Genomic DNA, 24,472 nt, shown 5'->3' on the forward strand with positions numbered 1-24,472 from the left:
AAATAAGCTAAGTATATGAATAGACATTTCTCCAAAGAAAACTTATAAATAGCCTATGAACACATGAAAAGATACTGAAGATCATTAGCCATTAGGGAAACGCAAAACAAAACCACAATGAGATATTGTGGAGAAATTGGCACTCCTAGGTACTGCTGGTGCAACTGTAAAATGGTGCACCCACTCTGAAAAACAGTTTGGTGGACCTCCAAAAATTTAAACAAAGAGTTACCATATGATGCAGCAATTCCACTTCTAGCAATATGCCCATGAGAAATGAAAACGTAAGTCTACATAAAGACATGTACATGCTTATACCACATTATTCATAACAGCCAAAAAGTAGAAATAATTCAAATATCCATCAACTGATGCAAGATAAATAAAATGCAGTATATCCATACAACAGAGCTTCTACTCAGCAATAAAAAGAAATTAAGTGTTGATATAAGGAATAACATGGTCGAACCTTGAAAACATTCTGCTAAGGGAAAGAAGCCAGTCATAAAAGACCACATATTGTATATTCTATGTATACCAGTATGAAAGGTCCAGAATCAACAAATCCACAGCCACAAAAAGCAGATCAGTGGTTGCAAGGGGCTGGAGGGAGAAAGGAACAGAGAGCGGCTGCTACTGGATGTGAGGTTCCATTACAAGGTGGTAAAATGTTCTAAAATCTGTGAATTTACTAAAAACCACTAAATTGTATACTTAAAATAAGTGAATTTTGTCCAGTTGATGTGGCTTAGTGGTGGAGCATTGACCCATGAACCAGGAGGTCACGGTTTGATTCCTGGTCAGGGCACATGCCCCCGTTGCAGGCTCGATCACTAGTAGAGGGGGTGCAGGAAGCAGCCAATCGATGATTCTCTCTCCTCATGGATGTTTCTATCTCTTTCCCTCTCCCTTCCTCTATTTTAAATCAATAAAAATATATTTTAAAAAATAGATGACTTTTTATGGCATATAAGTGGAAGAGTTTATGCCAAGAGGAAGAGTTTATGCCAAGGAGCAAAAATAGCCAGTCCCCATGGTTGGAGGGTGGTAGCAAGGGGGAAGAGTGGTACAAAGTAATACTAGAGAAGTGAGTAGGATCACTAGGCTCTAAAATGTATCTTCAGAGCAACGGAAGACTATTACACAGTTTTGACCAGGGAAGTGATATATTCCAATTTACACTTTAGAAAGATTACTCTGTTTGCTATGAGAAGAATGGATTTACAAATATAAAGAAGGAAGAGCAAATAGAACAATTAGAAGATACTGTAGCAGCTCAGGTGAGGCACTATCCCAAGACCTGGGAGCACCACCTTTCTCACCTTCGTCAGATAGTCATGGATATTGAGAGTGGCCAGCTTGGTGAGGTGCCCATTCAGTCCCAGGGCCATGAGGAAGCCAGCATACTCATTAGCTAACTCAGCATGCTTGGGCTTATTGTAAACAATCCACGCCGAGTCGATCTGGGAGGCCGGGGCTATCTTCAGTCCGGCAGCCACACCATTATGAAAACTGGCCCAGCTTGTCATGTTGGGAGGCACATCAATGTTCCCACTGTTAAGGTCTACTGTTGTGTTCCGAGGAGGGGCACGCCCTATTCAGGCAAACAAATTTAAAACTGAGAGAATAGAAATATACAAAACCAAAGTTGTTAAATTTAGGTTTTTGAGAACAGAGACTGCTTTTTCTACATTTGAAATCCTTAATAATATTAGCTTACTATGAGTTCTGAAACCTTTATACATGTGAGTAAAAGCTGACGCAAGGTGGAAAAAACCTTAATTGCTTAAAATAATTAATTGTCCTTTTTGTTCAAATACATGGGGCTATAATAACGTAACTGATACCAATTTACTTTTATACAGATCTGATTAGGATACCCACTGCTTAAAAATCTTTCTTTCAAACAGCAGGAAGCTTATTAAAAAATAAAACAAAGACTAGTGTCACAGTTAAACTATATGAACAATAAATTCCAACATGCGGTTGGTGACACTGATGTTAAATATGCCACACCCTATTTTTCTCAGGGCATTAAGTGAAAATGACATTTTTAAAAGAGACTAGGACCTTTATAAATTCATTCTGCCTCTTATCTATGTCTGTCTATACATATAGTATAGATATCTAATTATATGCTATTGTTCACAACACTAAATTCATTCATAGTGCTATAAAAAGCATCATTTTACAGACTTGAGTTATCCAGTGAACCATAAGAGTATGCATTAAATTTAAGAGCAACATAAATTAAATGGTCGTGACGTTTTTTGAATTCTGAGTCTGGTTTTGATTTACCCCATTAATAGGCAAATATTAAATTATTTTTATATTTCTAACTCTAGCCATGACTCTCTCTTATATAAAAGGCCCATGGCCAGCACGTCGTAATGCCATCATGACAAAACGAGCAACAGCTCTCTTGGTGGGTGGGGCAGGGAGCGAGCTACTAGTGGCGGAGAGCTATGAACAGTGGAGGGTGAGGCAGTGAGCTACAAACGGTGATGGGTGAAGCAGCCAGCTGAGGCAAGTGGAAGCGAGCTACTCACACACAATTTCGTGCACGCTGGGCCTCTAGTTTAAAATAAATATCCTAATATTACATAGTTATACAGTTCACTGGGTGTTTGAAAATGCTATTTTAAAGAAGTTCTGAAAGTTATGTAAAATCAATTTTAAATAGATGCACAATATTTTACTTGGAGTTTTTGTATACATATACACATATACTCACAGAGACACAAGCACAAAGTAAAATACATGACTGTACTATTTGCTTTTTGTACCTACGAACTAATTCAAATGTTGGTGTCAGACAGCACTACACTGGTAACAAGTTCATGAGTTATACTCTTACTGTCCTTAAAAAAGGCACATTGATTATTCTTAAAAAACAAGTAAACTTACCAAAATAGCAATTCATCATATACATAACCATAACATTTGCACACAAAATAAAAGGCAAAGGGTAAAGCAGTAAGAATTCAATGTATTATTCAATAAGCATAACAATATATGTAAGTACAACAGGCCTATCAGTGTGAGAGTAAAGGGAGTATTTAAAATATATATTTTTTTCCTAAATTAACTTATTATTAAATCAAGATTTTTTTCCTTAGGGGTGTCTACCAGAATGGCTAAAAGAATAAAACTTTGGATTAATGTCATAAACATTAATCATGCAAATTAAAATCATGCAAATTTAACTAAATGTATTTTTTCTCAAAAGAAGAAGACAATGATTCATGTACTTATTTAATACTCACCCAAGTATTGCCACCCAGATTTAACCCTTTGCACTCGCTTGCTCTTTTCTTGATTCCTTTATTCTACTTGGGATTTAATTTTTTAAATACCCCAGATTTTACAAAGCACGGCAGTAGAATAAAAAACTGGAGTTTCTTTTCATACAAACTTATTTGGATTTTTTTATATTTCAAATTATTGATACATTCAAAGAGTAATTTTAATCTCGACATCCGAGTGCAAAAGGTTAATACTCTTTAACATTTGCCAATTTTGCATGAAATTCTTTTCTAATCCAAGCTTATTCTTTGAAAAGCTCCAAACATTTGAAAGGCTAATAAAATAAACACCTATATACCATGCCCTCCATCAAGACTCAACAGTTGTTCAGATTTTGACACGGTTGTTTATCTCTCGGAGAGAGAACAGTTAAAATAGTGAAGGTCACTCTGCTTGCTTTGCCTATCAATGAGTTGGATGATGGGCTCTTTACTCAGCTTGTCTCATTTTCTGCAACCATTAAAAACACAGTTCCTTACAAATCTGAGGAGACCCTATATTTTTAAATTTACATAACTTGAAATATACATTTTACACAAGTCTCATAAAAACACATGCACTGCACTTTGAAAGATTTTCAAGGATAACTTTGTACACGATTGCCACCTATAGAATACATTCAAACTAGTATCAGGTGAATGGGCACTATAAAACCCATTATAACCAATAACAATGGGAAAAGAACACTCTCATATCTGGCAGAAGTAAAAGCTCACGCAGCCAATCATGTGATAATCTGCTGCATCAGGGCCTTAAAATCTTGTTTTAGGAGTTCTTCTAAACAATTTCTAAACAAGTAAGATGAATACACCCCAATATATACTTATAATAGCAAAAAATAATAATTTCCAATAATACCAGTCTGTTTATATAAATTATATTTCACTAAATGAAATACTCTAGAAAAAGAAAATGAAGTTGTTAATTAAAAATGTGTATACAGCCTGGCCAGCGTGGCTCAGTGTTTGAACACCAACCTATGAACCAAGAGGTCACATACAATTTGATTCCCAGTCAAGGCACAGGCCCAGGTTGTGGGCTCAATCCCCAGTAGGGGGCATGCAGGAGGCAGTCTATCAATGATTCTCTCTCATCATTGAGGTTTTTAACTCTCCCCCTCTCCATTCCTCTCTGAAATCAATAATATGTATTATATATATATATATATATATGTAATATATATATCTATGTAATATATATATACATATATATATATGTGTGTGTGTGTGTGTATACATATATACACACATATTTAAAAATGTGTATATAGCCGAAACCGGTTTGGCTCAGTGGATAGAGCGTCGACCTGCGGACTGAAAGGTCCCAGGTTCGATTCCGGTCAAGGGCATGTACCTTGATTGCGGGCACATCCCCAGTAGGGGTTGTGCAAGAGGCAGCTGATCGATGTTTCTCTATCATCGATGTTTCTAACTCTCTATCCCTCTCTCTTCCTCTCTGTGAAAAATCAATAAAATATATATAAAAAAAAAAGTTACAGAATGCACAATTATACATTTAAAAAAAAAAGTGTATATAATATCTACATACATACATATACACACTTGTATCCATAGATATACTAGATATGGAAGAATGCTCATTATATAGTAAATTTTAATATATACCAAAATGTTAACACTAGTGGGACTTCAGCAAGTGAAACTACTGTAATATTTTCTAGTTTTTGTACAAGGATCATCTATATATATAAAAACCTAAGCGACTGAGCAACCAACCGACCAGTTGCTATGATGCGCACTGACCACCAGGGGCAGATGCTCAATGCAGGACCTATCCCTTCGTGGTAGGTGCGCTCCCACAGCGAGCACAGCTCAGCTGACCTTTGGGCACCTGACACCAGGCTCATGGCTGGTGAGCACAGCTGCAGCAAGGTGAGCCTCTCCCGCCTCCAGGGCAGCACTACCAAGCAGCAGCGGGTGGCAGGCGCAGCAGGGCCTGGATGAGCCAGTACGGTGCCCGGCCTGGGCTCGGGCTCCTCTCCAGCCACCTGCCACTTCAGCACTACTACACACTTTGGGGGATGTCAAACTGCCGGATTCGGCCCAATCTTTGTAGGCCAGGCCCCGCCAGGATCGGGCCAAAACCAGCAGTCCAACACCCCCCTAGGGGTCCTGGATAGCAAGAGGGCACAGGCCAGCCTAAGGGACCCCACCGGTGCATGAATCTATGCCCTGGACCTCTAGTATGTTCATAAAAGACATAAGACATTTTAAGACTAAATACTTCTACATATTATACTTCATGATTATTTAATGTTTAATGTTACCATTATCCATTATATATTTCTAAACTTTCCCAATTACCATTCTATATCTTGAAATGGTCTCATTAAAAGCAAAAATTAGTAATGGGATACGTTCTATTTCCCTCAACGTTTAGTCCAATTTGTTATTCGAGCAGCAATAACCACTAGAACAGCTACTAACAATATGTAAGACCACTGAAGATAAAAAGAGCATTTCATTTCCTTTCTCACTGAGCCCAGAATTTAACATACCTGTCAAATTCAACTTAGGAATAGGCAATGGTTCCGTTGGAACAGGATGGTATGAAAACAAGGTAAACATCCCTCGTCCTACTGGAAGGGCCATAGTTCGCTGGCACAACTGGAGCAATCTGTAATAAAAATTAAAACCAACATGTGAAAAAATTTTAAGCAAAAAAATTGGAATGCTATCTGTGGCAAGTATTTCAAAGGAAGGCACACTGTATAAAATGAAGTCACATCGAGGAAATCCACAAAGATGTCGTTGAATCATCCCAACATGATCATTCTCACTGTAATACTATTGCCCACTCCCCCTTAGAAAGTCTAAGAGGAGGCCCAATTCCTTTTTTTGTTTCATATTTGCTTTGAATGAAAACCAGCTGGTACAAACCGGCCAGAGTGGCTCAGTTGGTTGAGCATTGTCCTGTGCACAAAAGGTTGTGTCTGTCTGTCTTTCTGTCTGTCTCTCTAAGCATGTCCTCAGGTGAGGATTTAAAAAACAAACAAACCACAACAGCTGGTCTATAAACCAAGTCAACTCTCCCTAGGTATCCAAAAAGAGAAACCTAAAAGTTCTACTCTGTTGCTAATACTCTCATAGGAAAATATTATACTCTTGGTTCACTATGTTATTTTCAGTCTAGTTGCCCTCAATACATCTGGGTTCCTACTCCTATCCTTTTAGCAGAGAGACTCCGTGGTCTGTACTCAAGGAAGGAAAGGAAGATCCTACAATGAAGGTCAACCGATTTCATGGCATCTCTAGGAAAAACACAGAATCAGTTTCCCTTATATGACAGCTAGGATTTACGGGAATGATAGATAGCACTATGTATCAGTGAGGTTCAAGGTTCAAATGGCTTCTATGAGCTACTTGTTTTTATATTAAAGTAAATCACATTCTGTATAGCACCTTAAAACAAAACGAAATCAAATATGAAAGCAGGGGCATTAAAACCAGGAAACATAACACAAATGAAGTATCTCTCCTGAAGCTAACATTTTCTCTGCAGACAGCGCTATTCACAAGCATGCTCTCTCCCTAACTATACACACTCATAGTTGTTTTTCTAGTTCACTGGTGAGGAAAATTTTGCTGTCCTAAGATTCTTTCAGAACACTGCCTACATTAATCTAGAATCATGGAAACTCAAGGCCAAAAGGCAACATCCATAACATTTCTTTAGCAAAATCTTATATATAATCCACATTATCATAATGGAAACAATTAATACCATATTCCTTCTATTTATGATGCCACTGATTACAAGATACATCACTATTTCCTGAGGCACTAGGAAATAAAAAGCATCGTCATTTAAACTATAACAACTACTGACTGAAAGACATTCTGATTTCATAGATAGTAAAAGGTTAAAAAGAAATTAGCCTCACAAAATGAACTCTGTTCATGACGGACTGCACTAAGGTTTACTGCACACTGAGCAGTGTTACCAGCATTATGTAGAAACTAGAGGCTCAGTGCATGACATTCGTCACTGAGGGGGGGTCCCTCAGCCTGGCCTGAGCAGGCCTAAGCCTGCAGGCAGACATCCCCCAAGGGGTCCGTAGCACAGCCATGGAGGTGGGAGAGGCTCCTGCCATTGCTGTGCTCACCAGCCATAAGCCTGGCTTCTGGCTGAGCGGCACTCCTCCTGTGGGAGCGCACTGACCACCGGGAGGCAGACACTCAATGCAGAAGCTGCCCCCTGATGGTCACAGTGCTCCCACAGCCAACCTCCCACCGCCAGCCAACCTCACATGGTCCCTTCCCCCAGCCAGCTGGCCCTGATCAACCCCAATCACCGGGCGGGCTGAGGGACCCCGCATGTGCATGAATTCATGCACCGGGCCTCTAGAATATAGATAAACTTGTTTAATTACACCTGCTTTCTGATTTAGCTAAACTTTTTCCAGCCCAGTGAAGCACCCCAACTCCTCTTTCAGGTAATTATCAGCAACACAGCAGTAAATATCAACATGAAGCAGATTATTGTTGTAGATCATGCAGGGAGAATAAGGGGTAAAATGTTTAATTGCAGCAGTGTTTGACTGTGAGAAAACCTGAAGTCATTTTCAAGGTCCATCATTTCTTACTTCTTTTCAGTCGGGTCAAGTTTCTAAGCTTCCTAAATCTCCATTTTCTGGCTAATGAAAAGAAAACAGGATTCCACCGAGTCTCCTATCTACCTACTCTAGGACTTCTATGAGGATCAAATGAGATGAGGCATGGGAAAACGCTTCACAGACATTTGGTTCAAGTGTAAAATGTTTCCACCTGGCTATAAAGCAAGTCGTGTTCCTGGGCTGAAGAAACTCCAAGGAGGCTAGTAGCTAGGGAGAGGAAGCCAGGCGTTGCTTCGTGACGTCATTACGCAGATGGTCGGACACTTAGCACATGAGCCTTTTATATATAGACTAGAGGCCCGGTGCACGAAATTCGTGCACGGGGGGGGGGGGGGCAGCGGGGAGTGTGTCCCTCAGCCTGGCCTGCACCCTCTCCAATCTGGGACCCCTCATGGGATAACCAGCAGTTGGACATCCCTCTCACAATTCAGAACTGCTGGCTCCTAACCGCTCACCTGCCTGCCTGATTGCCCCTAACTGCTTCTGCCTACCAGCCTGATTGTCCCTAACTGCTCCCCTGCTGACTTGATTGCCCCTAACTACCTCTGCCTCGGCCCACACCTGGTACCCAGGATTCCCTCCTCCAGCTGACCACAGGCACCCAGGATCCGGGCTTCTCTCCCTCTGGTCAGCCATAGGCGCCCAGGCTGGCTGCAGCCTTAGGGGATGGTGGACAGGGGGCTTCGCCTGTGCTGCAGCTGCAAGTGCTGGCGCCCAGGACTGCAGGGTGGGCGGCTTCTTTGTCTCCCAGGCCACAGGTGCTGGTGCTCGGGACTGCAGGGTGGGCGGATTCTCCATCTACCATGCTGTAGTCAGCTGCAGGTGCTGGCACCTGGACCACAGGGTGAGCGGCTTCTCTGTCTCCCAGGCCACAGCCAGCCACAGTTACTGGTGCCCAGGTCTGCAGGGTGGGTGGCTTCTCTGTCTCCCAGGCCACAGCCAGCCGCAGGTGCTGGCGCCCAGGACTGCAGGGTGGGTGGCTTCTCTGTCTCCCAGGCCACAGCCAGCCGCAGGTGCTGGTGCCTGGGACTGCAGGGTGGGCGGCTTCTCTGTCTCCCAGGCCACAGCCAGCCGCAGTTACTGATGCCCAGGACCGCAGGGTGGGTGGCTTCTCTGTCTCCCAGGCCACAGCCAGCCACAGGTACTGGTGCCCAGGACCGCAGGGTGGGCAGCTTCTCCATCTCCCGGGCTGCAGCCAGCCTCAGGTACTGGTGCCGGTTTCTCCATCTCTCCCAGGACGTGGGGCGGGTGGACATGGGGTGGGCAGCTTCTCCAGCTGGCTGTAGCCTGGGATCATAGGGCAAGTGGCTTCTTCATCTCCCAGATCGCATCCACCCTCAGGTACTGGCACCCGGTTTCTTGTCTCCCCCAGGACGTGGGGAGGGCGGCTTCTCCAGCTGGCTGCTGCTTGGGATCACGGGGCAGGCGGCTTCTTCATCTCCCAGGTCGCAGCCAGCCTCAGGCGCTGAGGCCGGGTTTCTCAGTCTCCCCCAGGAGGTGGGGCAGGCGGACCTGAGGTTTCTGCTGCTGGCTGCAGCCTGGGATCACAGGGCAGGCGGCTTCTTCATCTCCCGGGCTGCAGCCAGCCTCAGGCACTGGCACCTGGTTTCTTGTCTCCCCCAGGACGTGGGGTGAACCGCTTCTCCAGCTGGCTGAGGCCTGAGATCACGGGGCAGGCAGCTTCTTGGTCTCCATGGCTGCAGCCAGCCTCAGGTGCTGGGGCCCGGTTTCTCTGTCTCCCCAGGACGTGTTGGGCAGGCGGACCTGAGGCTTCTGAGGCTGGCTGCAGCTTGGGATCATGGGACGGCAGCTTCTTGGTCTCCGTGGCTGCAGCCAGCCTCAGGCGCTGGGGCCCAGTTTCTCCGTCTCCCCAGGACGTTGGGCAGGCGGACCTGAGGCTTCTGAGGCTGGCTGCAGCTTGGGATCATGGGGCAGGCGGCTTCTTGGTCTCTGTGGCTGCAGCCAGCCTCAGGCGCTGGCTCCTGACTTCTCCAACTCCCAGAGACCTGGAGAGGCTGGGGGGCGGGGCTGCCGCCATGTTTTCAGTTTAATTGCATACTCACTCAGATTGAATGGTGGGCGTGGCTGGGGCGTGGCTGGTGGGTGTGGCTTGTGAGTGTAGCGGAGTGATGATTTGCATACTACTCTATTATTAGATAGACTAGTGGCCTGGTGCACGAAATTTGTGAACGTGGGGAGGAGGGATGTCCCTCAGCCCGGCCTGCACCCTCTCTAACCTGGGACCCCTCGGGGGATGTCCGACTGCTGGTTTAGGCCCAATCCCACAGGACATCCCTCTCACAATCCAGGACTGCTGGCTCCTAATCACTCATCTGCCTGCCTATCTGACCACCCATAACCACTCTGCCTGCTGGCCTGCTCACTCCCAACTGCTTCCCCCCACACCCCCGTTGGCCTTCTCACCCCTAACTGCCCCCCCTTGCTGGCCTGATCACCTCCAACTTCCCCCCTGGCAACCTGCTCACCCCCAACTGCCCCCCTGCCGGCCTGCTTGCCCCCAACTACTCCCTCCCGCCAGCCTGATCACCCCAATTGCCCTCCCCTCCTGGCCTGATTGCCCCTAATGGCCTCTGCCTTGGCCCTACCACCACGGCTTTGTCTGGAAGGTCTCCGGTCTAGTTAGCATATTACCCTTTTATTAGTATAGTAGATAACTCACTTGATACACAAAACCTTTTGAGGTATGTGATATAATCGTGCTTCTTATAGAGGCAGCAACTGAGGCAGCAAGAGGTTAGTAATTTATCCAAAGTCACCCAGCAGATACTGGCCAGGCATAGCCCAGAGACCATGCTATAGACTAGTCTCTCACACAGCATCTCTGTCACTCCATTTCCTCATTTACAGTGACAAATAGCTGCGTCCATATGGGAAGGAAATAGAGATAGGGAGTTATGACTGACTCAGACCTTCAGCAGCCTGAAACTAAGTGCGATGGTCCTTCCCTAAAAGTTGTAAGTTCCAGAGTAAGAAAGAAAAAAAGAAAAAATGTACACATATAATATCTTAATTAAAAAAATGGGGGGAAAAAAAGAAAGAAAAAAAACAGTGACAGAGATGACAGGCAATAGACACCAGGCAGATAAAGGGACTGGAGAGAATTTTAAAACCTAAATTGAACTATCAAAACAAAAAGACAACCTACTGAATGGAAGAAGATATTTGCCAATGGACATCTGATAAGGGGTCAATATCCAAAATTTATAAAGAACTCATACAACTAAACACCAAAACAAACAAACAATCCAATTAAAAAGTGAGGAGAGGACCTGATTAGACACTTCTCCAAAGAGGACATAATGGTGTTCTTAACCATCAATAAACAAGAATTTATTTATAAATTTCCAAACCTGCCACAAGTGGCACTTTCCAAGCCCTAAGCCCATCATTCTTATCAAGCTCCAGAGGGCAACAAGTTCTCCCACCTCCACCAAGCAAACCAATACCTCAGGCCATGCCAGAGAACTTGAGTGTCCCCTTCCTCTAGAAGGCTTTATATACCTGAGCCCAAGAGCTAGGGTGGCAGCTCTCCCAGGAGATGATGGCGACCAGAGCCGCTTGCATGAATTGAGGAAAGAAAATAAGGGAGGAGGTGCCAAATAGGGCTCCCTGAAAAACCCCAACTTATCCCCTGTACAAAAAAGTGGCTCACACATAGAAAAACCTGCTCTCCAAATAGTGCAAATACCCAAAGAAAACGAATAACATATGAAAAGATGCTCAGTCACTAATCGTCAGAGAAATGCATATTAAAACCCAATGAGATATCACCTCCCACCTGCCAGTCAGAATGGCTATCATCAATAAATCAACAACTAAGTGCTGGCGAGGATTTGGAGAAGAGAGAACCCTGGTGCACTGCTGATACGAATGCATTTGTGCAGCCACTGTGGAAAGTAGTATGGAGGTTACTCAAAAAATTAAAAATATAACTATCTTATGACACAGCAATTCCACATCTGGGCATATATCCAAAGAAATCTAAAACACTATTTCAAAGATATATGCACCCCTATGTTCACTGCAGCATTATTTACAAGAGCCAAGATATGGAAGCAACCCATGTGCACACTAATAGATGATCAGATAAAGAAGATGTGATATATACATATACGTAATGGAATATTACTCAGCCATAGAAAATAATGAAATCTTGCCATTTGCCAACAACACAGATGGACTTAGAGGGTATTATACTAAATGAAATAAGTCAGACAGAGAAAGACAAATACCATATGGTTTTACTTATATGTGGAATCTAAAAACCAAAATAAATAGACAAGCAGAATAGCAACAGATTCAAAGATACAGAAAACAAAATGAAGGTTGTTGCCAGAGAATGGAAAAGAGGGGGTGGAAAAGGTGAAGGGATTTAAGTGCAAAGTGGTAGTTAAAATGGTGACAGTGATGTAAAGTACAGCAGAGGAAATCAATAATCTACACTAATAAAAGAAAAACATGCAAATTACTACCACTCCATTACGCCCAACAGCCAATCAGAGTGAGTATGCAAATTAACCTGAAAAGATGGCGGCAGCCCTGCCCCCCAGCCACTCTGGGCCTGTGGAAGTCAGAAAAGTCCAGTGCCAGTACCTGAGGCTGGCTGCGGCCCGGGAGACAAAGAAGCCACCTGCCCCGTGATCCCAGGCCACAGCCAGCCACAGAAGCCTCACGTCCTCCTGCCCCATGTCCTGGGGAGACGGAGAAACCGGGCCCCAGTGCCTGAGACTGGCTGCGGCCCGGGAGATAAAGAAGCCTCCTGCCCCATGATCCCAGGCCGAAGCCAGCCACAGAAGCCTCACGTTCTCCTACCCCATGTCTTGGGGGAGACAGAGAAACCAGGCTCCAGCGCCTGAAGCTGGGTGAGGCCCAGGAAACAAAGAAGCCGCCTGCCCCATTATCCCAGGCTGCAGCCAGACGGACAAGTTGCCCACACTGCATCCCAGGGAAGACGGAGAAGCCGCCCGCCTGAGGTCCAGGAGCCAGCACCTGCGGCTGGCTACAGCCTGGTAGACGAAGAAGCCACCCACCCCGCAGTGCCGGGCACCAGTACCTGCGGCTGGCCGTGGCCCGGGTGATGAAGAAGGCGCCCACTCATGGTCCCAGGTGCCAGCACTTGCAGCTGCAGCTCAGGCAAAGCCACCTGCCCACCATCCCCTGCGGCTGCAGCTGGCCTGGGCGCCTATGGCTAACCAGAGGGAGGGAAACCCGGATCCCGGTTGCCTGTGGTCGGCTGGAAGGAATCCTGGGTCCCAGATGCGGGGCCAAGGCAGAGATGGTTAGGGACAATAAAGTCATCAGGGGAGCAGTTAGGGACAATCAGGCTGGCAGGCAGGCAGGTAGAAGTAGTTAGGGGCAATCAGGCAGGCAGGAGAACGATAAGGAGCCAGCAGTTCTGGATTGTGAGAGGGATGCCCGACTGCTGGTTATCCCCTGAGGGGTCCCAGATTGGAGAGGGTGCAGGCCGGGCTGAAGGACACCCTCTTCCCCAGCCCCGTGCATGAATTTCGTGCACTGAGCCACTAGTATGGTAATAACTATGTATGATGCCAAGTGGATGCTAGAATTATTTGGGGGATAACTTCATAAATTATATAATGTCTAACCACTATGTTATATATCTGAAACTAATGTAATCTAATAAAAGAGTAATATGCAAATTAACTGTCACTTTGCGATAAAGATGGTTGTGCCCACAGCCAATAAGGAGGGAATATGCAAATTGACACATCAAAGATGGCCGCGCTGGCCGGAATTATAGAGCCAGCCAGAGAGCAGGCAGGAAGGTTTGGCATCCTGGGTTGCCAAGCCTGGCCAGAGAGCAGAGCGGTAGAGCGGGTGGGAGTTCCCAGTCCTTTTGGTTTCTGCAGCCCCTGGACCAGCAGCAGAAGCCCAGAGCTCGGGAGCACCAGGAATGCTGGGAATCGTAGTTCTGGTGGCAGACGTGTTGCGTGATCTCCTAGACCAGTGATGGCGAACCTATGACACGCGTGTCAGCACTGACACGCGTAGCCATTTCTGATGACACACGGCCGCTGAGGTGGCCGCATGCCGAGGATGAAACATTTGCTGCTCCTGAGGATGAAACATTTGCGACTAGAGTCTTGGAGTTAGTTTTTTCCTCAAAGTGACACACTACCCGAGTTATGCTCAGTTTTTTGGCAAAGTTTGACACACCAAGCTCAAAAGGTTGCCCATCACTGTCCTAGACACTGGAGCAAAGTGAGCCTGGAGCAAGTTACTGCTGCGGGTGGGGGATGAAGGGAAAGCAAAGGTGAGAGACATAAGTAAAGGCAGAAGAGTGTTGAGGAAAAATTAAAAGGAAGATATCCTGCAACTTCTAGGAAATCTCCACCAATGGAGCAAAGAAAAAGAAAAAAAGACCTCTATTATTCTGTGAGCACCAAACCAGTCTGCGCTGGGGTCTCAGACAATTTGCTCATATGATTGCAAAGACAGATAGAAACTTCACTCTTTTATGTAGCCAGGCAGATAAAATGCACAACATGCACGTTTTTGCGGAAAAGGACTTAACAGCACTGTTTGCTATAGAACCTTTGGTAAGTCACCTTTTTGGTGGCCAGGTGTATTAGTTAATTGCCATAATCAAGAGTAAAAATTAAAACTTTTCTATCTCTATGACAAGCAGGTCCTGACAGCTTGGAGCAAGGCAACTATCTATAATAATAAAAGTGTAATATGCTAATTAAACTGGATAGCCAAACGACCTTCTAGACATCATTGCAGAAGTCCTTTTGGACAAAGCTGTGGTGGCAGGGCCGAGGCAGAGGCAGTTAGCAGCAATCAGACAGGTAGGTGAGCAGTCAGGGGCGATCAGGCAAGCAGGCAGAGGCAGTTAGGGGTGATCAGGCAGGCAGGTGAGCCGCTGGGGCAATCAAGCAGGCAGAGTGGTTAGGGGTACTCAGGAAAGTTGGCAGGCAAGCATCCCGAATTGTAAGAGGGTGCAAGCAGAGCTGAAGGACCGCCCCACCATCCCCCATGCACGAATTTTGTGCACCGGGCCTCTAGTATAAAATAATATTGAATTTCAACTATAATTTTAAAAAATTAAATTGAACTGCCCCAAGATAACAAGTCTGGAATGTTACATTGATTACTACTGAATCGTATAATTTATTAAGGGATAAATTAGTATTAGCAATGTAATAAAGAATATAACTTTTAGAGAATGGCAAAAGAGAAGGCTTATACAATACTAGAGGCCCGGTGCACAAAATTCGTGCATGGAGGGGGGTTGTCCCTCAGCCCAGCCTGTACCCTCTCCAATATGGGACCCCTTGAAAGATGTCCGACTGCCCGTTTAGGGATCAGGCCTAAGCGGGCAGTCGGACATCCCTCTCACAATCCAGGACTGCTGCCTCCCAACTGCTTGCCTGCCTGCCTTCCTGATTGCCCCTAACCGCTTCTGCCTGCCAGCCTGATCACCCCCTAACCACTCTGCTGCCAGCCTGTTTGCCCCCAACTTCCCTCCTCTGCCGGCCTGGTCACCCCTAACTTCTCTTTCCTGCAGGGTTGATCACCTCCAACTGCCCTCCCTTGCAGGCCTGGTCCCTCTCAACTGCCCTCCCTTACAGGCCTGGTCCTTCTCAACTGCCCTCCCTTGCAGGCCGGGTGCCTCCCAACTGCCCTCTCCTGCTGGCCATCTTGTGTCCACATGGGGGCAGGATCTTTGACCACATGGGGGCAGCTATATTGTGTGTTGCAGTGATGATCAATCTGCATATTACTCTTTTATTAGATAGGATAGAGGCCTGGTACAGGGGTAGGGGCCAGCTGGTTTGCCCTGAAGGGCATCCCAGATCAGGTGGGGGTTCCCTTGGGGTGTGGGGCAGCCTGAGCAAGGGGCCTGTGGTGGTTTGCAGGCTGGCCACGCCCCCTGGCAACCCAAGCAGAGGCCCTGGTATCTGGGATTTATGTATCTTCTACAATTGAAACTTTGTAGCCTGGAGCGGAGCCAAGCCTGGGGCTCCCTCCGAGGCCGGCAGCCATTTGTGTTGGGGTTATAATTGAAACTTTGTTGCCTTAAGCAGTTGGGCCCAGCCAGGTTGTGCGGAAAGCTTTGCTTCCCCTGTTGCCGGCGGCAACCCTGGCCTGCTCTCTCAAGCTCCATTCTGCCGCCATTTCTGTTTGAATTTGTTTACCTTCTATAATTGAAACTTTGTAGCTTGAGTGGAGGCTTAGGCCTGGCAAGGGCAGGCAGAAAGCTTGGCTTCCTCTGTTACATAGGAAACCTTGCTCTCTGTGGCTGTAGCCATCTTGGTTTGGATTAATTTGCATACTCGCTCTGATTGGATGGTGGGCGTGGCTTGTGGGTGTGTCAGAGGTATGGTCAATTTGCATATTTGTCTATTATTAGATAGGATTACATATCACTACTAGAGTTTCTAATGGGAGCTACCGAAACCGGTTTGGCTCAGTGGATAGAGCGCCGGCCTGCGGACTGAAGGGTCCCAGGTTCGATTCCGGTCAAGGGCGTGTGCCTTGGTTGCGGGCACATCCCCAGTGGGGGTTGTGCAGGAGGCAGCTGATCGATGTTTCTCTATCATCGATGTTTCTAACTCTCTATCCCTCTCTCTTCCTCTCTGTAAAAAATCAATAAAAAATATAAAAAAAAAAAATACTGGTGTAAGTTTATACTGAAAACAATACAAGAAAAAATTCAAAATATTTTCCTGATCAAGAAGCCCAAGGATGAGTTCAGTGTTTTCCTTTATAAATTCTTAAGATATCTAAGCAGAGAGCTATATTTCAAGAGGAGGAGAGTCTGAAGTATAAGACTTATCGGTACTTTTAACTTTAAAGTATTCTTTTTTGGGTTTTAGCATTAAAAAAAAAAATCCCCAACGCGCGGTAGTTCATGCTTTCAATTACCTGTTTTCCTTCTCCTCAATGAACTCATGGTCACTGAGCTCTGGGTACTGCACCACATTGACACGGACAGGATGCGCACTTTGAAGAAGCCTCCGCACGTCCTGCACCCTTAAATCTTCACTCCATATGAGTGACATAACCTCCTGATTCATGTCGTTCATGCCATCATCTTCCTCCTCAGTCTCTGTTCCTGAAGGAACATCTGATGAGAGCACCTGAGTAACAGACTTGGTTGTAGTGACAATTTACAAACTAGTTAACACGCACTGACTGACAAGCGCATGTCAAGGATGACATATCTGACCACCAAGAGAGAAAAACTATGCATTCAAAAGCAGGCAGGCCTGGATTCCCATTGTGTACCGGGACTCGAACACAGAACTCTCTGTTATAGCACAATTAAATTGCCCACTTAAAAATTCTTTATTGAGCCAAGAGAAGAAGTTTAAATTTGAGATAAGAGTCAGGAGGAGAATTCCTTTGAAAGGGTCTGAATAAATTGTAAAAACCTAACTATATCCTAAACATCTTGAAAACAAGATTACCGTAAATGGATATGACACCCCCATTATTACTTAAGAACCCACACTAATTTAAATATTATATTTTATTAATATAAGCAGAAAAGAAAAACATGCAGAATATGCAACAAGGATTGGAGGAAGCTGAACAATACTTTCTCCCTTTAGTACTTTAAATGCAATGGATCATTTTGTTTGTAAATATCTTCCAAATAAAAATTTCTTAAAAGGGAAGGGACTGAATGTAACAAAACAAATGAAAAGGGGTCAATCCTTGATTATCATTCTGCCCTCATAAGCTCACTGTATGCTTTTAGTATGAGTCTTCCAGATCAAGTACAGTCAAACCTCGGCTCTCAAACTTCTCCCATCTTGAACAATTGGATTCTCGACCAGGTTGTTCATGGAAAAAATGTCTGGGTTGTTGAGTAAGCGTTGGTTCTGGACATGACAACCCTTTCATGCTGATACATCAGAATGACAAAAAGCATCTCTCAGGCCATAAACAAAAGAGAGAATGCAAGTCAGTTTACTGCTAAACCTAGGATTATTAACCTCTTAGGAAATAGTGCTGTGAATATTTTTGTGTTGTTTTTTTATTTTGTTTTGCTTTTGCTGCTAAATGGAGGATTGGCACAATTTTAAAACTTACAGAGGCCATCAAGAGTGCTAATAGTACTAAGGATGTGAAAAAACAATGATCACCGGCAACTGAAGAGGTAGAAAAACTATTGGATAGAGGAAAAGCAGGTAGCCAGTGAGAGCATTTTGGAGGCGGAGATATGTGAAAAAGCAGATGCCACATACTGACCTCCTTGAAAGAAACTGGGGAACCAGTGCTGAAAGTGATTCATTTAAGGCTAGTTGCGGGGGCAGGGGGGAATGATAAATTTAAAAAAAGAAGTGTTTGTTTATAGGTTAAATAGTACATTAGACATGTACTGTATGTAAGAAAGGTTAAAGCAGGGAATCATTTGGGGGGGTTGGAAAGAATTAATAAAATTTACATTATTTCTAAAGGGAAAAAATGATTCTGTTTTCCAACAAATCACTTCTGAAAACAGCCTTCTGGAACGAATTAGTTAAAAAACTAAGGTTTCACTGTAATTCAGACTTCAACACAGATTTGAATAGCATGAAATCTTTTCTCTTAATAATGTTTTATATTCTTTTAACAAAAGATTAAATTCTAGTTAAAATGCTAGAGTTCTGTCAACATTTAATATGGAAACAGCATTAACATGAAAAATAAATGGCAGATATGGCTAATCACTTTTATTTAGTTCATAAAAATTTATTATGGATCCTATGAAATATCTAATTTTAAAAAGAAACTATATTTTAATGGGTGGGTTAGCTATAAAATATAGACCTAAATAGCTGAAGTTATTTAGGTAAGTTAAATTTAGATGAGTTATACAATATAGTAAATAACTGAACTGAGTTTAAACAGAACTACTTAAAATGACAAATACGGGTGAATGGTTTCAGTGCTAATGATGTTACACTGCTCTTACTCTAGTAAGTGAAAAGAGGTCTAAATGCTAAAACTTACCTTGGCCAAGGAAAGAATAAACATTTTACTAAATTCCCCCACCCCACCCCCAAAAAAATTGGTTTTCTGTTTAAGACAAAACAAACACTAACTCAAATTAGAGTTGTTATGTAGGTGCAGACTGAAGAGCACTATCTGATTGGACCCTGCTGAAGATGGATCCTTATGGAAACAGATTCTGTCACAGTTTCATGAAGCAGCACTAATGTCAGGAATAAATTTTGATACAGGTTCTGAAGCATCAGTAGCCTAAGACCTGATGTGGATTATAAGTAGTCAAACGTGTTGATTATTATCTGTTGGTTCAAAGGCTAGTAAGAGATTAGGCAAATTTCTACTGTCATCTTTGGACCCTCCTGGATGCTCACAGTAAAACATCACTACCATTTATGATTTTAAAATTAACTTGAGTTTAGCAATTTTAAAAATTTCATTTTTAAATTTTTAAAGAGGCTGATTTTAAAAGAAGTAATTGGAGAGAAATGATGTAATTCACTTTCTACCTTAGAACCCATTCTTTAAAAAACATATTTAAAGACTGATGAAGGACATTATTCAGAAGGGATAATAACATTAAGACATCTTTCAAACAACATTAGTGCCCTCTGCTCCCTCCCCCCAAAAAATCCTTTTCCTGGGGCTTCAGTTTGATGTGATTAAACATATATTTACAATATTTAAAAGTTAAATTTAAGAAAGCCAACTCATCAGAAATGTATGAAACAGAAAACAGTTATATATTAACTATTCAAATTCAGGATCTATGCTCTTGCTTTTCCCACATAATTATAAATTAGTTAATTAACAATACAATATAAGTAGGGAATCAACCATGGTAGTTGCTCTACTGATCACTCAAGGTGAAGAAAGGTCCAGGAAAGACAAAGCATTCCAAAATCTCCTGTTCTCATGTTTAATTTACAATTAATAACATTTGTCCAATTATAAATGCCATCTGGCACATAATATAAAAAAGGCAATGTAATATACACACTTGCAGAAAGATAAAAGAAATGTAGAACATTTCTACTTTGATGTTACTAAGATTAAAACTGAACCTTGAGCTTTTGGTGTTGACACTCACAGATTTCCCTTTGGGTAAGTTTCCTTCACAGGCCTGCTTGGATAGGTCCTGGCGTCCGATCAAGAGACACACAGCCTCTGGCCAGTCTGCAGCAGGCTGCTCTCGACAGTGATAAATTGCATCTCTAATGGGAAGAGCAATTCCAAATGGAAGAGTTTCCAAGTCTCTTAAAGTGAAACCTGATGGTGAAAAGAAAACATTTTTCATTTGCATTTAGACTTGCCACTCTCCTGTTTACCCTCTGACTAAAGTTAGCAAACATCTATTCTGACAAGAAAGAAAGAAATTCATTTTATCATCTTACTACCAGGCTAGTGTCTTGACATCAGAGATTAGTAGAAAAGGTCTCTTTACAAAATTCTAAAAAACCTTAAGAAAAAGAACCAAAACAATAGGTAAACCACTAAGGACTTAAAAACCATTCCATAGATTAAATACAGAGTCAATAAACATATGAAAAGATAGTCTATCCAAAGAGTGATCAGGGAAATGCAAAACTAAAACCACTAAAAAATAGAAGTTCGCACTAGCCTGACAGACAAATATTGAAGTAAATCATCAAGTATTGGTTACTATGCACAGCAACAGTACGTCTCAACCACAGTTGAGATATACTGGTACAACCACACTGGAAAACACTTGGCATGTACAGATAGGCCGACCCCTATGGTCCAACAATAGCCATACAGAAACCTGTGCACATGTGTACCAGGACACAATACTAAAATATTTGTTAGGCCGGAACCGGTTTGGCTCAGTGGATAGAGGGTCGGCCTGCGGACTGAAGGGTCCCGGGTTCGATTCCGGTCAAGGGCATGTAGCTTGGTTGCGGGCACATCCCCAGTGGGGGGTGTGCAGGAGGCAGCTGATCGATGTTTCTCTCTCATCGATGTTTCTCTCTATCCTTCTCCCTTCCTCTCTGCAAAAAATTAATAAAATATATTTAAAAAATATATATATATTTGTTAGCAATGTTGTTTCAATATGGCAAAAAAAGGCAAGGAAGGAAACATCCCAATTGCTTGCATCAATAGAATGGATAAATAAGGCCCAGCCAGTTTTGATCAGTGTAAAGAACACTGGCCCAAGGACTGAAGGGTCTCGAATTTGATTCTGGTCAAGGGCATGTAAGTCGGTTGCAGGCTCGATCCCTGGCCCCCACTGGGGCACATTCAGGAGGTAACCAATCGATGTGTTTCTCTCACATGGATGTTTCTCTCTCTGTCTCTCCCACTCCCTTCCACTCTCTATAAAAATCAATGGAAAAATATCCTTGGCTGAGGATTAACAACAAAATAAAGAATGAATAAATTTTAATATTCAAACAATGAAGTATTTAGCAATGAAAATGAGTGATCTACTGCTACATGAATCAACATGGATGAATCTTTAAATAATATTGAGTCCAGACGGTGCGGTTCAGTGGTTGAACTTCGACCTCTGAACCAGGAAGTCATGGTTCAATTCTGGGTCAGGGCACATGCCCGGGGTTTCGGGCTCAATGCCCAATAGGGGCTGTGCAGGAGGAAGCCAATCAATGATTCTCTCTCATCATTCATGTTTCTATCTTTCCCACTCCTTTCCTCTCTAAAATCAATAAAAATGTATTTTTCTAAATTTTTAATAATAATATTGAGTAAAGAAAACAAGATAGCAGAAACATTTATATTTTTATATCTGTTTACATAAAGTTCAAAAATGTAAAACACTAAGCAATATATAAAGATGATAAAACTACAAAAAAAAATGAGAAAAGTAATACAAAATTTAGGTAGGACAGTGGTTACATTTAGTGGTGGGTTGTATGGGAGGACACGATGCAGAAGTAAACACACAAGGGTTTTTCAACCACACTGGCAATGTTCTATTTCTAATGGTGGGTGACCAGTACATATTCACTTTATTGTTGTTCTCCGAACATTTCAAAAATTCTTTTGTATGTATGCCACATTACATTTTTAAAATTTTAAAATCTTCATGTTAATTAAATTTTTATTTTTCCTAAAATAATATCTATATTTTGTAAATTATATATAATCTATTAATATAGAAACTTGGTTAATTAAGGTAAAAATGGTTCTTTATATGAGAATAACCATTTTATTAAATATTATGTAACATATAGATAGAAGTCGGCCACTATTTTTTCAGCATAGGTATCTTATCTGTAATACTAATGACAATTATTATAATTCTGAAGAGGATATACAAAAAAGTACAATAAAAAACAAAGTCATTTAGAGTAGTCTTTAAGAATTCAGAAATATCCTGTAACATTCATTAGAGCATTACTTTCTAATATAAAAACATCTGCATTCTTTTTATATCTTCATGTAAGTAATTTGACTTTTTTTTAGTTATTTTCATGAAAAATTTCTTTAGTACTTTACTCAGTTTGAAACCTAGGATCACAGAGTTAGGATTGGAGAATAGAAAACGCTTTTCTCCGCCCTCCACCTATGAATCTTCATCTTGGCACCTCAAATCCCTGGTCTATACCCTCCCAAAGCACACCTGCAACGTTTATACAATTACTTTTAGGTTTTGCCAGGAATACTCCCTTCTGGTATCTGAATATGACAATGGCTTAAGGTCTGGTGTGCAGTGATTGGTGCTCTCCATTCTGAGGCCCAGAGATCAAAAGCTAGTATTGCTGATGTCATATGAAAGTTGTGAAACTGTTAGGGAAAGGAAGTGTGGCTTGATAGGCCATAATCTCAACCCTGTGGGACCTTCTCTCCTCATGCCTCCCAGCTCTAGCTTGCTTTGAGGAAGATGGGCTTCGTGAGGATGGAGTGTCCAGGGAAAGCAGAGGATTCTCACTAGCATTTCAACAACACATAAAGAGTAAAGACAATCTTACCTACATTAGCCATCCAGACAACTAATCTTTCAGCTAGACTAGAAACTGATGGAGAATGCCTGAAATTAAACCTGTAGGAAACAAAACACAGTTATTAAACAGAAGAGTGACACATAATCATGTTTTATATATTTAATATAAAAAGCACAATCTGAATAAAAGTCACCTGTTTTCCTCTTGTTCTGCTTGTGACTTTTGGGGGGCTACAAAATAACAAAACAAATCTTTATTTTGATAGTCTTCCTAGTAAAGAAAATGCATAAAATGCACAAGAAACTTGGAAATAAAGCTTAACAAACAACTCCTAGAAAATAATAAAATAAGCAGGCTAGAAAGTATAATTTCCCAGAAGTTAAAATAATCCTTCTAAAAAAATAAAAAAATCTTTCTAAAAGTATGAAATAAGGCACACTAAAAGTATGAAGTAAAATTTTTAAGTCATCCTGGTCTCTAAAATTAAGTTGTGGACTTAGACCAGAGCAGTGTAAGATACCTCTACAATGAGATAAGATGTGGTCTCTAAACAAACATGCAACTATTTTTCAATGTCAACTCTGATATCAGTATTTATAAAATTTTGTTTGCAAAGCCTAACATTACATTGACTTACCTAGAGTAATTCTCGATAAATAGTGTGAGGATTCCTCACAGACAGAGCTTTCATCACCAAGAATGTAGAGCGCAATACTCTGCACAAGGAGAAAATTAACATCTTTTTTAAATGACTGGGTTATCATTACATCTAGGACGGTTCATCCATTTTAGGTGCAAAGCTCTGCATTTTGACAAATGTTACCCAATCCCATCACCATTACCACAATCATGACACAGAATACTGTCCTCACCCCAGAAAAGGCTGCAATGCCCTTCGTGGTCCACCTGCTCCTCCTGGCACCAGCACCAGAGACAAATCATCTGTGTTATATCCCTGTAGTTTTCCCCTTCTACAGTGTCATGTAAATGGAACCACAAATGCGTGGTCTTCTGTGTCCTACTTCGAGAGTATGCCTTCCACATTAACCACATCTATCAGGAGCTTGTTTTTTTCTATTGCTGAGCAGTATTCCATTATATAGATGTACCAACTTTGTTCATCTACTCATGAACTGATGGACATTCAGGTCATTTCCGGTTAGGTGAACCCTAACCCTTTTCACACTTCTGCCATCAAGATTCTCTTTTTTGTTATTGTTGTTAATCACCAGAGGACATTTTTTCCATTGCTTTTCAGAAAAGGAAAGGTAAGGAAGGAGGGAGGGAGAAAGAAACATTGATGTGATCAACTGGTTGCCTCCCACACGAGCCCTCAATGGGTCCGGAGAGTGAAACCCACAACCCTGGTATGTGCCCTGTGACCTGATTGAGCATCGAACCTGTGACCCTTTGGTTCAAGGGCCAACCACTGAGAAAAACCGGCTAGGGCCATGGTTCTCTTTTGAATATCTGTCCCACCAAGATCTGTACATGCAGTGGCACTTTTTTTTTTTTAAAAGAAAGGAGCAGCATTTTACTGAATTTTAGTACAAAACTGAGGATCTTAAAATTCTATATACCAGGCATCAAATCTAACAAAGAAAAGTTATAATGTGAATAT

The 24,472-nt window shown here is 42.6% G+C and overlaps 1 protein-coding gene across 3 annotated transcripts in view; it reads right to left on the minus strand.

The window, feature by feature from the left end:
• Nucleotides 1-24,472, minus strand: part of ANAPC1 (anaphase promoting complex subunit 1) — a 107,776-nt gene that overhangs the window by 39,019 nt on the left and 44,285 nt on the right. For all 3 annotated transcript variants that reach the window (XM_079792791.1, XM_079792790.1, XM_079792792.1), the window contains 7 exons: nt 23,489-23,567; nt 23,045-23,081; nt 22,879-22,949; nt 20,016-20,194; nt 16,856-17,070; nt 5,825-5,943; nt 1,323-1,594 (listed from right to left, as the gene is read on the minus strand). In XM_079792791.1, the coding sequence (XP_079648917.1) occupies nt 1,323-1,594; nt 5,825-5,943; nt 16,856-17,070; nt 20,016-20,194; nt 22,879-22,949; nt 23,045-23,081; nt 23,489-23,567 (972 nt within the window). The remainder of the gene's footprint in view (nt 1-1,322; nt 1,595-5,824; nt 5,944-16,855; nt 17,071-20,015; nt 20,195-22,878; nt 22,950-23,044; nt 23,082-23,488; nt 23,568-24,472) is intronic.

This window comes from Cnephaeus nilssonii (assembly GCF_951640355.1).
Source record: "Cnephaeus nilssonii genome assembly, chromosome: 15".
In the NCBI taxonomy this organism is placed as follows: Eukaryota; Metazoa; Chordata; class Mammalia; order Chiroptera; family Vespertilionidae; genus Cnephaeus; species Cnephaeus nilssonii.